This window comes from Nerophis ophidion, linkage group LG22 (assembly GCF_033978795.1).
Source record: "Nerophis ophidion isolate RoL-2023_Sa linkage group LG22, RoL_Noph_v1.0, whole genome shotgun sequence".
NCBI lineage: Eukaryota > Metazoa > Chordata > Actinopteri > Syngnathiformes > Syngnathidae > Nerophis > Nerophis ophidion.
In genome coordinates this window covers 4,844,295-4,861,388 of record NC_084632.1, presented here as the reverse complement: position 1 = coordinate 4,861,388, position 17,094 = coordinate 4,844,295, and the positions used below count along the sequence as shown (strand labels likewise).

At 38.7% G+C, this 17,094-nt stretch overlaps 1 protein-coding gene and 1 long non-coding RNA gene across 7 annotated transcripts in view; one reads left to right on the top strand and one right to left on the bottom strand.

Annotated features, from left to right (window-relative positions):
• obscna (obscurin, cytoskeletal calmodulin and titin-interacting RhoGEF a) overlaps window positions 1-17,094 on the bottom strand; it is a 171,852-nt gene that overhangs the window by 74,008 nt on the left and 80,750 nt on the right. For all 6 annotated transcript variants that reach the window (XM_061883080.1, XM_061883082.1, XM_061883081.1 and 3 more), the window contains 9 exons: window positions 15,275-15,357; window positions 15,010-15,183; window positions 14,776-14,935; window positions 14,590-14,691; window positions 11,728-11,892; window positions 11,502-11,651; window positions 11,072-11,249; window positions 3,247-3,360; window positions 3,001-3,168 (listed from right to left, as the gene is read on the bottom strand). In XM_061883080.1, the coding sequence (XP_061739064.1) occupies window positions 3,001-3,168; window positions 3,247-3,360; window positions 11,072-11,249; window positions 11,502-11,651; window positions 11,728-11,892; window positions 14,590-14,691; window positions 14,776-14,935; window positions 15,010-15,183; window positions 15,275-15,357 (1,294 nt within the window). The remainder of the gene's footprint in view (window positions 1-3,000; window positions 3,169-3,246; window positions 3,361-11,071; window positions 11,250-11,501; window positions 11,652-11,727; window positions 11,893-14,589; window positions 14,692-14,775; window positions 14,936-15,009; window positions 15,184-15,274; window positions 15,358-17,094) is intronic.
• Window positions 52-17,094, top strand: part of LOC133540468 (uncharacterized) — an 83,529-nt gene continuing 66,486 nt past the window's right edge. The window contains exons 1-2 of the long non-coding RNA XR_009803642.1: window positions 52-144; window positions 2,995-3,159. This is a non-coding gene — a long non-coding RNA (uncharacterized LOC133540468). The remainder of the gene's footprint in view (window positions 145-2,994; window positions 3,160-17,094) is intronic.

Sequence of the window (17,094 nt, the reverse complement as noted above, 5' to 3'; positions counted from 1 at the left end):
CCATGCTGCAGACCTTATAAAATCTAACAGGAAGTTATCCAGGCTACCCGGAAGCTAGCAGGAAGTTGGTGAGGCTACCGGGAAGTTAGCTAACAAGAAGCTAGCCAGGCTACCTACGCTGGAGAACATTTACAGAATTTAAAGGTACATTTCTTTTAACTTTGATAAAACACTTGCTTTCTAAACATTGGTTGTTGTGTAACACTGTTAAACACCACATCTTAAAAAGTATTGTTGTTATTAAATAACTGTAAATGTTTGTAGTGAGTGCTATTGACGGTGCTACAATACTAGCACAATATTTAAACTATTTTATTTAATTACACACAATGGTACAGAATAATTAAACAAATATAAAAACATACTTTTTACTACTTTTAAATCATTTGGTTTTTCCCCTAAAAGTCCTCCTGTATCCAGGGAATTATTCCGTGAGTTTCTAAAACATATATATATATATATATATATATATATATGTATATATATATATATATATATATATATATATGCATATATATATATGCATATATATATATATTTTTTTTTTTAAACTACCCAAAATATTTGACCCATCCCCTTGTTCACTCTACTGGGAGGTGAGGGGAGCAGTGAGCAGCAGCGGTAGCCACGCCCGGGAATCATTTTGGTGATTTAACCCCCAATTCCAACCCTTGATGCTGAGTGCCAAGCAGGGAGGTAATGGCTCCCATTTTTATAGTCTTTGGGATGACTCGGGCGGGGTTTGAACTCACGACCTATTGATTCACATCCCAACTTGCCAACCCTCCCGGATTTTCCGGGAGACTCCCGCAATTCAGCGCCTCTCCCAAAAACCTCCCGGGACAAATTTTCTCCCGAAAATCTCCAGAAATTCAGGCGGAGCTGGAGGCCACGCCCCCTCCAGCTCCGTGCGGACCTCAGTGACGTGTCGACAACCTGTCTTCACGTCCGCTTTCCCACAACAGCGTGTCTGCCCAATGACGTTTTAAGTGAAGTGAAGTGAATTATATTTATATAGCGCTTTTTCTCTAGTGACTCAAAGCGCTTTACATAGTGAAACCCAATACCTAAGTTACATTCAAACCAGTGTGGGTGGCACTGGGAGCAGGTGGGTAAAGTGTCTTGCCCAAGGACACAACGGCAGTCACTAGGTTGGCAGAAGCGGGAATCGAACCTGCAACCCTCAAGTTGCTGGCACGGCCACTCTACCAACCGGGCTAAACTGCCCAAGCAAAACAAAAGAAGAACAAATGGGCAAAACAATTGAGTTAGTCTGTGACCCAACAGTAGGAAACCGCTTAACAAAAATTTGAACTGTAGAATGATCGAGGGGGAGTTCTTAAATAAATAAATAAATGTGTTGTACTTGTATAGCGCTTTTCTACCTTCAAGGTACTCAAAGCGCTTTGACACTACTTCCACATTTACTCATTCACACACACATTCACACACTGATGGAGGGAGCTGCCATGCGAGGCGCCAACCAGCACCCATCAGGAGCAAGGGTGAAGTGTCTTGCTCAGGACACAACGGACGTGACGAGGTTGGTACTAGGTGGGATTTGAACCAGGGACCCTCGGGTTGCGCACGTTCACTCTTCCACTGCGCCACACCGTCTTGGTTTCTTATGTGGGTTTATTGTTAGGCAGTTTCATCAACGTCCTCCCAGCGCGGTAACAACACACAACAACAGCAGTCCGTTTTCGTTTACCGTAAAGCAGTTCGTCTGCCGTAAACAGCAATGTTGTGACACTCTTAAACGGGACAATACTGCCATCTACTGTACATGCATAAGGTTAGAAAAACAAAGATAGACAATTCAACCCTTAACTCAACAATGAGTAGATGAGTGTTATGTGTGTGTAAATGTGTAAATAAATGAACACTGAAATTCAAGTATTTCTTATATATATATATATATATATATATATATATATATATAAAATACTTGTCAAAGCCAAATATTTATTTTATTTATGTATATATATATATATATATATATATATATATATATATATATATATATATATATATATATATATATATAATAGCTCTTGCTGCTGGAGGCTCACATTATAAACAATGTTCAGATGTGAGGAGCTCTACAACCCGTGACATCACGCGCACATCGTCTGCTACTTCTGGTACAGGCAAGGCTTTTTTATCGGCGGCCAAAAGTTGCAAAATTTATCGTCGATGTTCTCTACTAAATCCTTTCAGCAAAAATATGGCAATATCTCGACATGACCAAGTATGACACATAGAATGGACCGGCTATCCCCGTTTAAACAAAAACATCTCATTTCAGTAGGCCTTTAAAGCACCAGTTCCATTGGCAGCAAAACAGGCCCAGAGCATAATACTTCCACCACCATGCTTGACGGTAGGTTTGGTGTTCCTGGGGTTAAAGGCCTCCAAACATATTGCTGGGTATTGTTGCCAAAAAGCAAAATTTGTGTTTCATCTGACATTACATGGTCAAAAATAAGACCTTCTGGAGGAAAGTTCTGTGGTCAGTAGACCCAAAATACATTCATAAAAGAAGCAAACTTCATGAATGTTTTTTTTTTGTGACCAACAAGTATGTGCTCCAATCACTCTATCACAAAAAAATAAGACTTGTAGAAATGATTGGAAACTCAAGACAGCCATGACATTATGTTCTTTACAAGTGTATGTAAACTTTTGACCACAACTGTATATACATGTTATAAGTAAATATATATTTCATTTTATAATCAAGTTTTAAAAAGACGTTTGTTGGCCCTCTCCATGCAACCAGAAGGACATTATTATGGCAAATATTACATTGAATCGAATCGTCACCCCAGAAATCGGAATCAGATCCAATCTTTAGGCGCCTTACAACCCTAGTAATTAGTCACAAACATCGGCCGATACTGGTCCGTGGCCGATCACTTGGCGCTTCCCTGAATATTAGTTCTGTAGCGTCTGTACATGGCAGTGATTTTGGCCTTTCTGTCTTGCTCTCAGACTCACCCTGCACCACGAGAGTAGCCAGAGAGGCGGCGCTGCCCACGCTACTGGATGCGTAGCACACATATTGTCCAGAGTCTTCCGCGGTCAAGCTGTCCAAGACCAGACTGCACGTGCCAGAGCGCTCGGCTGTGATGATGTGACGAGGATCGTCTTCCAAAGGTAGGCCATCTGAGAAGAAGATCTATTTTAGTTGGGCGATGCTATGTGACTGACTATATATGTATATATAAACCAGTTCAATCGCACCTTTGAGCCAAGTGATGTGGGGTAGAGGCGTTCCTGTGACATTGCAGCTCAGTTTGATGGTCTGTCCCATCTTGGTCGTGCAGTCCGACAGTAGGGATTTGAACACAGGCGGGCCTTTTGGACGACACCAACACAGCGACTTTAAAGGGGTCCTATCTTGCTTGTGTTTTTTAATTAAATATGTGGTAAGTTGTCATCTTGGCCCAAACATTTAGATTCTGCCGCCTACTCCGCTGACCACGCCTAGTTTGTTGCGATTGGTTAAGGGTCAAGCGCCGGTTCCTGCCCCTGACCACGCCTACTCTGTTGCGATTGGTCAGGGATTGGTTGGTTGCAGGCCCCAAGGCCCACCCACCGCTCATAGCTGCAAAAAGACACGCCCTCCTTAAGCAATGCAGGGGTGTCCAAACTTGTTCCACTGAAAAATTAAAACATCCGGAAGCCATTTTTATCTGTTGGGCCACGTTAAATTACTTGATGGACCACGTTAAATGAAGTAGATAATGTGGCATACCACATTAAATGACTTGTGGCATGACTTGATGGACCACATTAAATGACTTGTTGGACCACATTAAATGAAGTAGAGGATGTGGCATACCACATTAAATGACTTGTGGCATGACTTGATGGACCACATTAAATGACTTGATGGACCACATTAAATGAAGTAGAGGATGTGGCAGACCACATTAAATGACTTGTTGGACCACATAAATGAAGTGGATTATGTGGCAGACCACATCATCTTATACGGACATGACAGACCACATTAAATGACTTGTTGGACCACATTAAATGAAGTGGTTTATGTGGCTGACCACATCATCTTATAAGGACATGACAGACCACATTAAATTACTTGTTGGACCACATTAAATGAATTGGTTTATGTGGCTGACCACATCATCTTATACGGACATGACAGACCACATTGAATGACCACATTAAATGACTTGATGGACCACATTAAATAAAGTAGATTATGTGACAGACCACATTAAATGACTTGTTGGACCACATTAAATGAAGTAGAGGACGTGGCAGACCACATCATCTTATACGGACATGACAGACCACATTAAATGACTTGTTGGACCACATTAAATGAAGTAGGGGTTGTGGCAGACCACATCATCATATACGGACATGACAGACCACATTAAATGACTTGTTGGACCACATTAAATGAAGTAGAGGATGTGGCAGACCACGTTAAATGACTTGTTGGACCACATTAAATGAAGTGGTTTATTTGGCTGACCACATCATCTTATACGGACATGACAGACCACATTAAATGACTTGTTGGACCACATTAAATGAAGTAGAGGATGTGGCAGACCACGTTAAATGACTTGTTGGACCACATTAAATGAAGTAGAGGATGTGGCAGACCACGTTAAATGACTTGTTGGACCACATTAAATGAAGTGGTTTATGTGGCTGACCACATCATCTTATACGGACATGACAGACCACATTAAATGACTTGTTGGACCACATTAAATGAAGTGGTTTATGTGGCTGACCACATCATCTTATACGGACATGACAGACCACATTAAATGACTTGTTGGACCACATTAAATGAAGTAGAGGTTGTGGCAGACCACATCATCTTATACGGACATGACAGACCACATTAAATGACTTGATGGACCACATTAAATGAAGTAGAGGTTGTGGTAGACCACATCATCTTATACGGACATGACAAACCACATTAAATGACTTGATGGACCACATTAAATGACTTGATGGACCACATTAAATGAAGTAGAGGTTGTGGTAGACCACATCATCTTATACGGACATGACAGACCACATTAAATGACTTGATGGACCACATTAAATGAAGTAGAGGTTGTGGTAGACCACATCATCTTATACGGACATGACAAACCACATTAAATGACTTGATGGACCACATTAAATGACTTGATGGACCACATTAAATGAAGTAGAGGTTGTGGTAGACCACATCATCTTATACGGACATGACAGACCACATTAAATGACTTGATGGACCACATAAATGAAGTAGAGGTTGTGGCAGACCACATCATCTTATACGGACATGACAGACCACATTAAATGACTTGTTGGACCACATTAAATGAAGTGGTTTATGTGGCTGACCACATCATCTTATACGGACATGACAGACCACATTAAATGACTTGTTGGACCACATTAAATGAAGTAGAGGTTGTGGCAGACCACATCATCTTATACGGACATGACAGACCACATTAAATGACTTGATGGACCACATTAAATGAAGTAGAGGTTGTGGTAGACCACATCATCTTATACGGACATGACAGACCACATTAAATGACTTGATGGACCACATTAAATGACTTGATGGACCACATTAAATGAAGTAGAGGTTGTGGTAGACCACATCATCTTATACGGACATGACAGACCACATTAAATGACTTGATGGACCACATAAATGAAGTAGAGGTTGTGGCAGACCACATCATCTTATACATACATGATGAACCACATTAAATTACTTGATGGACCACATTAAATAAAGTAAATGAAGTGACAGACCACGTTAAATGAAGTGATGGACCACATTAAATGAAGTAGAGGATGTGGCAGACCACATTGTCTTACACCAGTGGTCTCCAACCTTTTTGTATCCACGGACCGGTCAGCGCTTAATAATTTGTCCCGCGGCCCAGGACATTTTAATTCCTTTTTTTAAATAAAAATGAATAAAAAATTACCGGGCCGCGGCCCAGTGGTTGGGGACCACTGTCTTATACGGACATGATGGACCACATTAAATGAAGACCGTATTTCCTTGAATTGTCGCAAGGGCGCTAATTAATTTAAAACCTCTTCTCACCCCTGCGCTTACCAAAGGCATGTGGTAAAAGTAAGCATGCGCTAATTATTTTAAAACCTCTTCTCACTCCGGCACTTACCAAAGGTATGCAGTAAAAATTTAAGTGTGATGTAAGCTTGGACCTTAAATCCTACTGAATAGCTCTTAATCTTCTTCCCTTTATGCGATTTCAAATTACCGGTATTGAAATCAGCCTCCTCCATTTTGAACATGATGACAAGGTAAGTGTCACTCGTGACGTCATGAGTTTGACCAGGCGGTAATACTAAGCATGCGCTAATTATTTTGGGAAGCGAGTTTGACCCGGCAGTAATTCCAGGCAGGCGCATACTATATGTCCTGCGGAAATTCAAGGAAATACGGTAAATGATGTGGCAGACCACATCATCTTATATGGACATGACAGACCACTTTAAATGACTTGATGGACCACATTAAATGACTTGATGGACCACATTAAATGAAGTAGAGGTTGTGGCAGACCACATCATCCTATAAGGACATGACAGACCACATTAAATGACTTGATGGACCACATTAAATGAAGTAGAGATTGTGGCAGACCACATCATCTTATAAGGACATGACAGACCACATTAAATGACTTGATGGACCACATTAAATGAAGTAGAGATTGTGGCAGACCACATCATCTTATACGGACATGACAGACCACATTAAATGACTTGATGGACCACATTAAATGAAGTAGAGATTGTGGCAGACCACATCATCTTATACGGACATGACAGACCACATTAAATGACTTGTTGGACCACATTAAATGAAGTAGAGATTGTGGCAGACCACATCATCTTATACGGACATGACAGACCACATTAAATGACTTGATGGACCACATTAAATGAAGTAGAGATTGTGGCAGACCACATCATCTTATACGGACATGACAGACCACATTAAATGACTTGTTGGACCACATTAAATGAAGTGGAGGATGTGACAGACCACATCATCTAATACGGACATGATGAACCACATTAAATGACTTGATGCACCACATTAAATTAAGTAGATGATGTAACAGACCACTTTAAATGACTTGGACCACATTAAATGACTTGATGGACCACATTAAATTTAGTAGATGATGTAACAGACCACATTAAATGACTTGATGGACCACATTAAATGACTTGATGGACCACATTAAATGATTTGATGGACCACATTAAATGACTTGTTTGACCACATAAATGAAGTAAATGATGTGACAGACCACATCGTCTTATACAGAGATGAGGGACCACGTTAAATGACTTGATGGACCACTTAAAATGATGTGGCGGGCCAAATTGAATGACGTAACGGACCACATTAAATGAAGTGATGGACCACATTAAATGAAGTGATGGACCACATTAAATGATATGGCGGGTCACATTAGATGATGTGGCAGATTGTATGAATGACATTGAGGGCCGTGTTAATGACATGACAGACCACGTTAAATGACTTGATGGACCACATTAAATGAAGTAGAGATTGTGGCAGACCACATCATCTTATACGGACATGACAGACCACATTAAATGACTTGTTGGACCACATTAAATGAAGTGGAGGATGTGACAGACCACATCATCTAATACGGACATGATGAACCACATTAAATGACTTGATGCACCACATTAAATTAAGTAGATGATGTAACAGACCACTTTAAATGACTTGGACCACATTAAATGACTTGATGGACCACATTAAATTTAGTAGATGATGTAACAGACCACATTAAATGACTTGATGGACCACATTAAATGATTTGATGGACCACATTAAATGACTTGTTTGACCACATAAATGAAGTAAATGATGTGACAGACCACATCGTCTTATACAGAGATGAGGGACCACGTTAAATGACTTGATGGACCACTTAAAATGATGTGGCGGGCCAAATTGAATGACGTAACGGACCACGTTAAATGAAGTGATGGACCACATTAAATGAAGTGATGGACCACATTAAATGATATGGCGGGTCACATTAGATGATGTGGCAGATTGTATGAATGACATTGAGGGCCGTGTTAATGACATGACAGACCACGTTAAATGACTTGATGGACCACATTAAATGAAGTAGAGATTGTGGCAGACCACATCATCTTATAAGGACATGACAGACCACATTAAATGACTTGATGGACCACATTAAATGAAGTAGAGATTGTGGCAGACCACATCATCTTATACGGACATGACAGACCACATTAAATGACTTGTTGGACCACATTAAATGAAGTGGAGGATGTGACAGACCACATCATCTAATACGGACATGATGAACCACATTAAATGACTTGATGCACCACATTAAATTAAGTAGATGATGTAACAGACCACTTTAAATGACTTGGACCACATTAAATGACTTGATGGACCACATTAAATTTAGTAGATGATGTAACAGACCACATTAAATGACTTGATGGACCACATTAAATGATTTGATGGACCACATTAAATGACTTGTTTGACCACATAAATGAAGTAAATGATGTGACAGACCACATCGTCTTATACAGAGATGAGGGACCACGTTAAATGACTTGATGGACCACTTAAAATGATGTGGCGGGCCAAATTGAATGACGTAATGGACCACATTAAATGAAGTGATGGACCACATTAAATGAAGTGATGGACCACATTAAATGATATGGCGGGTCACATTAGATGATGTGGCAGATTGTATGAATGACATTGAGGGCCGTGTTAATGACATGACAGACCACGTTAAATGACTTGATGGACCACATTAAATGAAGTAGAGATTGTGGCAGACCACATCATCTTATAAGGACATGACAGACCACATTAAATGACTTGTTGGACCACATTAAATGAAGTAGAGATTGTGGCAGACCACATCATCTTATACGGACATGACAGACCACATTAAATGACTTGATGGACCACATTAAATGAAGTAGAGATTGTGGCAGACCACATCATCTTATACGGACATGACAGACCACATTAAATGACTTGTTGGACCACATTAAATGAAGTGGAGGATGTGACAGACCACATCATCTAATACGGACATGATGAACCACATTAAATGACTTGATGCACCACATTAAATTAAGTAGATGATGTAACAGACCACTTTAAATGACTTGGACCACATTAAATGACTTGATGGACCACATTAAATTTAGTAGATGATGTAACAGACCACATTAAATGACTTGATGGACCACATTAAATGATTTGATGGACCACATTAAATGACTTGTTTGACCACATAAATGAAGTAAATGATGTGACAGACCACATCGTCTTATACAGAGATGAGGGACCACGTTAAATGACTTGATGGACCACTTAAAATGATGTGGCGGGCCAAATTGAATGACGTAACAGACCACATTAAATGAAGTGATGGACCACATTAAATGAAGTGATGGACCACAATAAATGATATGGCGGGTCACATTAGATGATGTGGCAGATTGTATGAATGACATTGAGGGCCGTGTTAATGACATGACAGACCACATTAAATGACTTGACGGACCACGTCAAATGACTTGATGGACCACATTAAATGAAGTGATGGACCACATTAAATGAAGTGATGGATCACATTAAATGAAGTAAATGATGTGGCAGACCACATCGTCTTATACGGACATGACAGACCACATTAGAGGACTTGATGGAACATATCAAATTGAAGTTAAAATACCAATGATTGTCACACACACACTAAATGCGGTGAATTTTGTCCTCACTTTAAATGACGTGGCAGCCCAGATCTGGCTCCCGGGCCTTGACTTTGACACATGTTTTAAAGGCCTACTGAAATGAGATTTTCTTAAACGAGGATAGCAGGTCCATTCTATGATTCATACTTGAACATTTCGCGATATTGCCATATTTTTGCTGAAAGGATTTAGTAGAGAACATCAACGATAAAGTTCGCAACTGTCGGTGTTAAGAGAAATGCCCGCAGACGATGACGTCACACGTGTGGGGGCTCCTCACATATTCACATTGTTTTTAATGGGAGCCTCCAACAAAAAGTGCTATTCGGACCGAGAAAACGAAAATTTCCCCATTAATTTGAGCGAGGATGAAAGATTCGTGTTGGAGAATATTGATAGCGACGGAGTAGAAAAAAAAAGATTAAAAAAAATAAGTTGGGACGGATTCCGATGTTTTTAGAGATATTTACTAGGATACTTTTTGGAAATCCCTTATCTTTCTGTTGTGTTTCTAGTGTTTTAGTGAGTTAAATAGTACCTGATAGTCGGAGGTGTATGTCCACAGGTGTCTTGACGCCAATGTCTCAGGGGAGTCGATGGCAGCTTCATGGACGGCACAAGCTCAGCTTTTCTCCAGTAAGAAGCAACTTTTTAACCACAATTTTCTCACCGAAACCTGCTGGTTGACAATCCGTCGTGATTCATGTTTGCTTGACCGCGCTCTGATCCATAGTAAAGTTTCACCTCCAGGAATTTTAAACAAGGAATCACCGTGTGTTTGTGTGGCTAAAGGCTAAAGCTTCCCAACTCCATCTTTCTACTCTGACTTCTCCAATATTAATTGAACAAATTGCAAACGGTTCAGCAACACAGATCTCCAAAATACTGTGTAATTATGCCGTTAAAGCAGACGACTTTTAGCTCTGTGTGTGTACAGCGCTCATATTTCCTTAAAACCCGTGACGTCTTGCGTACACGTCATCATTCCGCGACGTTTTCAACAAGAAACTCCGCGGGAAATTTAAAATTGTAATTTAGTAAACTGCATGTGTTGCAATGTTAATATTTCATCATTGATATATAAACTATCAGACCGCGTGGTGGGTAGTAGTGGCTTTCAGTAGGCTTTTAATGCGGAAAGCTGCAACTGTTGCTTTACTGTGGAAAGTAAACCTCCTGACTTTGGACTAAATAGTGCGGTTTGTGGAAGACCTACTGTTAGCGGGCAGGACGGCGCGTTGCTGCAGCTCCTTCAGGTCTTTGAGCCAAGACAGTTTGGTGAGCGGCGAGCGTCCCTGCAGCGTGTACCTGCGCACCGACCCCCTGTGCTCGTGCCACACCTCCCACGTCTTCTCATCCCCTCGCGTCGTCTCCTTGAGCTCCACGTCATTCAGCTGCCAAAGAGTGGATGTTTATCTCGTCACCTGGGACCTTGTAGTGTGACACTGTGGGTCTGGATGAATTTTTTGCCTCATTCCAACTGAAGCATTAACAGGTGGGATTGGTTAATTTATCCATGCATTTTGTTCAATCAACCACCAGGGAGTATCATCTCTTTCACATCTAGAAAACGCTATTCTTCCCTCACGCTTTGAGTGCAAAATGAGGCAAAAACTAATCCAGACCCATTGTAAACAATATGTTACCTTCATTTTATTCTTAAAGGTGTACGTCTCACTAGGGTCTCTTTTCAGTTTGCATAGGACGATACATTCTTTGAAAAGAAAGACTTGTCTTTGGTGCCCTCGTGAGGTGGTTTTGGTTTCTGGAGCTTCCTCCCACACTGTGAAGGCTCCCTTGAAGACAAGACGACAAGCAGTGTTGGTTCCACGCCACGTTCCTCGTCGGGTTCGCCGACTTTCTTGCACTGACCTGTCGCACGGGCTCTCCCAGGGCGGTTAAGGGGGCGGGGTAGTTCTCGATGAGGGAGGCCTGGTGCAGGTTGTCCGACCTCCAGGGTAGACAGGACACCAGGGAGAAAGCGTCTTCCAATAGACAGCAGCTCTGACCGCTTTTGGCCTTGTTCTTAATCAACTCCTGCACACGAAAGGCAGTCACGATCCAAAGTGAAAGTAAACATAACTATCTTCCTATTTGGGGGGGGGTGAAGCTTGTCATCGATTGCATCATTAACAGCAGTTTGGTTGCAGAGGGAGAGGAGAGGAAGGTAAGGGAACACCGCCACCAAGTGGCTTAATGATGCAAGGACGCACTTCATGGCTTTAAAAAAGGTCAACACAGGCCTGACTTTTCCAAATGGTTAGTGATGTTATTGAGGAGTATATTAATAAACTTTGACTGATTGATTGTCAGCTTCCTTTAAGTGAAGATGATATTGTGTAATGGTACATATTATTTGTTGTGTACATAGTAAATTATATCATTATTTATTGTGTACATAGTAAATTATAACATTATTTGTTGTGTACATAGTAAATTATAACTTGATTTATTGTGTACATAGTAAATTATAACTTGATTTATTGTGTACATAGTAAATTATAACATTTGTTGTGTACATAGTAAATTATAACTTGATTTATTGTGTACATAGTAAATTATAACTTATTTTTTGTGTGCATAGTAAATTATAACATTATTTTTTGTGAACATAGTAAATTAAAAAAATATTTGTTGTGTACATAGTAAATTATAACATTATTTGTTGTGTACATAGTAAATTATAGCTTGATTTATTGTGTGCATAGTAAATCATAAGATTATTTATTGTGTACATAGTAAATGATTCCATTGTTTGTTGTGTGCATAGTAAATTATACCATAATTTTTTGAGTACATAGTAAATTAAAAAAATATTTGTTGTGCAAATAGTAAATTAAAAAAAATATTTGTTGTGTACATAGTAAATTATATTTTTATTGTGTGCATAGTGAATAATACCATTATTTATTGTGTGCATAGTAAATTATAACATTATTTTTTTGTGTGCATAGTAAATTATAACATTATTTTTTTGTGTTCATAGTAAATTATAACATTTTTTTGTGTACATAGTAAATTAAAAAAATATTTGTTGTGTACATAGTAAATTGTAACATTATTTGTTGTGTACATAGTAAATTATAGCTCGATTTATTGTGTGCATAGTAAATCATAACATTATTTATTGTGTACATAATTGTTGTGTGTATAGTAAATTATGCCATAATTTTTTGTGTACATAGTAAATTAAAAAAATATTTTTTGTGTACATAGTAAATTATAGTTTGATTTATTGTGTGCATAGTGAATGATTCCATTATTTGTTGTGTACATAGTAAATTATAACTTGATTTATTGTGTACATAGTAAATTATAACATTATTTAATGTGTACATAGTAAATTATAACATTGTTTGTTGCGTATATAGTAAATTATAACTTGATTTATCGTGTACATAGTAAATTATAGCATTATTTATTGTGTACATAGTAAATTTAAACATTATTTGTTGCGTACATAGTAAATTTGAACAGTATTCGTTGTGTACATATTATATTATAACATTATTTGTTGTATACATAGTAAATTATAACATTTGTTGTGTGCATAATTAGTAAGTCATGATATTTGTTGTGTAGATAGTAAATTATAACATTAATTGTGTACACAGTAAACTATACCATTATTTGTTGTGTACATAGTAAATTATAAATTATTTATAGTGTACATAGTAATTTATAATGTTGTGTACACAGTAAACTAGAACATTATTTTTGTGTACATAGTTTATAAATTGTAACCTTATTTGTTGTCTACTGGTCCGTAAACTATAATATTGACAGTGTATACAGTAAATTATAACATTATTTGTGTACATAATTAGCAGATTGTAACATTTGTTGCATACATAGTTAATTAATTGTAACATTATTTGTGTACACAGTAATACCAATATTTGTTGTGTACATTATTTGTTGTGTAGATAGTAGATTATAACATTTGTTGTGTACATAGTAAATTCTAACATTATTTGTTGTGTATATAGTAAATTATAACATTTGTGGTGTACATAGTAAATTATAACATTATTTGTTGTGTACATAGTAAATTATAACATTATTTGTTGTGTTCATAGCTAATAAATTATAACATTTGTGTACATAGCTAGCAGATTGTAGCATTTGTTGCATACATAGTCAATAAATTATAACTTTATTTGTTCTGTACATAGCTAACACATTGCAGTATTATTTCTTGTACACAGTAAATTGTAACATTATTTGTTGTGTACATAGTTAGCACATTGTAGTATTATTTATTGTACACAGTAAATTGTAACATTATTTGTTGTGTACATAGTTAGCACATTGTAGTATTATTTATTGTACACAGTAAATTGTAACATTATTTGTTGTGTACATAGTTAGCATATTGTAGTATTATTTATTGTACACAGTTAATTGTAACATTTGTTGTGTACATACTGTCGTACATTGTCACTGCCTGAAGTCTCACTGAGCTCTGAAGGTAAATTATGCTGACAAATATTTCACCACATTTGTTATAGTTACATTTTTACTTGTATTATACATTTTATATTTGCGTTCTAACTTATGAGAAGGTTTCATTAGACATTTTTACACACAAAAAAATCCAGTTTCTCAACTCAGATGTTTTTTGCAGTGATTTTAGCCCTAATGCAGTATGACAAAGTGAAAAAAATAAATGTACTTTGTACTGAAAAAAAGGAAACTAGATAAACATGTAAACCCTAGAAATAAAATGGTCACCTTTAGTAATGCTTGATAGGTCTGAATCCTCTCAATTGGTCTTTGGAGGAACGTCATGGCATCCATGACAGGAGCATCAGGCCTACCAGATCTTAGTAACTCCTGTAACAGAGCAAGAAGTGTCCTTCAAACAAAAAAAAAATGTACTGTCCTCAGACGCAGAACCTTTTTGAATGCAGTTTAGACCTTTAGATATTTTTGCGTCACTTTCTCTGCGATGCAGGCCTCTGCGTGTGCTTGTCCCGCCATGTAGTGGATGTACTTTTCAAAGTCTTCAGAGTACTTGATCAGATGCATGGCGACATCGTCATCTGTAGCGCACTCTCTCAGGCCGGGAAGGATGCCGCTGAAAGGGCAGCACGTGACGTCAACACCGCTCTGCCGTTGTCATACCGCGGGCCCGTGTGTGTCGCGCAGTACCTCTCGTGTAGAACCACGATGTCCTTTATGTTTCTAAAAATGACGTCTTTCTGGTTGAGGATGTTGACAGGAACGTGAGGGCTCGAGTCCAAGTACTTGAGCTGATGTGAAATGAACGTCCTCATCTCTTTCACAAACTCCTCCTCTCCGTCGATCAGGCCTTGGATCAGCTGGCTACAAACACAAGAACGTTCTGTGTTTATTGCTGACATTAAGAACATAATTGATATTGTATATTGTAAAACTATGTGGGCGTGCATGGCACCTTAAAGCCTTCCTGTACTCTTCCCCCGTGGAACCAATGCCATCAAGATCCTCTTGAGGTGCTCTAAATTGCACCAGGGTCTCCTGTTTAAAACAACAGCACTGTGTTTATTTTAAAACACCACACTCCATGATAACTGAACCTTTTTGTAACATGTATTATCGTATTTTCTGGACTATAAGGCACACTTAAAATCCTTTCATTTTCTCAAAAATCGACTGTGCGCCTTAAAACCTGGTGCGCCTAATGTATGGAATAATTCTGGTTGGGCTTACCGACCTTGAATCAATTTTATTTGGTGCATGGTGTAATGATTAGTGTGATCAGTAGATGGCAGTCACACATAAAAAATACGTGTAGACTCCAATGTTACGCTAGTAAACACCAAAACTTTAAATGTTCCATTGAGAATAGAGGACATTACGTACGACTGTTAGAATAATTATGTATAAGTTATCACACAACTCTTATGCTTAAATGCCGTTCCTATAGTTATTATCAATTGTGCTAAGTTGTACTGTTCTAGCCGTGCAACGGCACACAACTTGTAATCTTCCATGGCGAGTTGTCTCACATCAGCAGTTTATTTCCAGCCAAGGACGGACATCGAGTACCTCAACACAGACAAAACCGAGACAGGGTGAAATCACGAGTGTCAGCACATTTCCAATCTGAATAATAATATATTGTGTCTACTGGGGCTGCCTGCATTACCCCTCCGTTCAGAAGCAGCCTCAGTGATGTTAACTGGGGAACTCCCGAATAAATAGAGGAGCATGTGGGACTGTACCTTAGAGCGTTGGGTGAAACTGTAACTGAGTGTGCAGCCCATTACGTTAATCCACATCAGCGAAATTGAACTCCGTCTCTGCCTGATTCCTTAATTCAGCTTGTCTTGTGTAATAAACAGTTTGGTGTTTGAACCTGACAACAACGCTCAAAAATCTTACAAAATGTTTTAGTACGACTTTGAAGCCGCACCGCTTGATGGATGGTCGACGCATTACGGCTACTGTAGTCAGAAGTATGAGTATTATTATAGTGTGTGTATAAGGACCGCAAAATGGCACCCATTAGCGGACATATTATCTGGCATTTTGTTTTGCAATATAATGCAAAACTTACTTTTCTTACCTTCTGGTACCTGCTGATCTGTTTTTAGGATCTGCATAAGTCCTGAAAATTTGTGCAGATCCGCCATTGTAGTCGATAAGCTACTTCTTTTTTTCCATCTTCTTGTTATGGGGCATTTCTAATATAAAGAAGCGTAAAGTTCTAACTTATATATATCAGTAGACTCGCTATGGAAGCGCTAAAAACTACCAGTGTAGTGGGTTTGCATTATTCACCCAAGGAACTTTAGTTATTAGAGAGTTCCAGTCAGACGGTTGTTCATGGGACACACTTCAGACATTGTTGTTGCACTAGTGAGCCACGGATGAGGAGATGTTGCTCTTTTATAGATTGAAGTAAAGTCTGAATGTCATTAAAACAGTTAGGTCCGTCTTTTGACACTTCTTTCACTCACGTCCTTGCACGCTACACCGCTAAAACAAAGATGACAGGGAGAAGGCGCTGTCTAAAAGGAACCACGTAAACAAGACCGCCCACAAAACAGCGCATCCTGAAGTGACTGCCAGAAAGCGACTTGAAGATGGTCTGTAAAACATAATCTATGCAACATTTTGATCAAAAAAACACCATTACATGTTGTTTAGACCACAAGGAAGTGTTTTAAAAATATGACCCCTTTAATGCGCCTCGTGTGAAAATAGACCTGACTAGACCCACTCATCAGCAGCACGCTTTATAATCCGGTG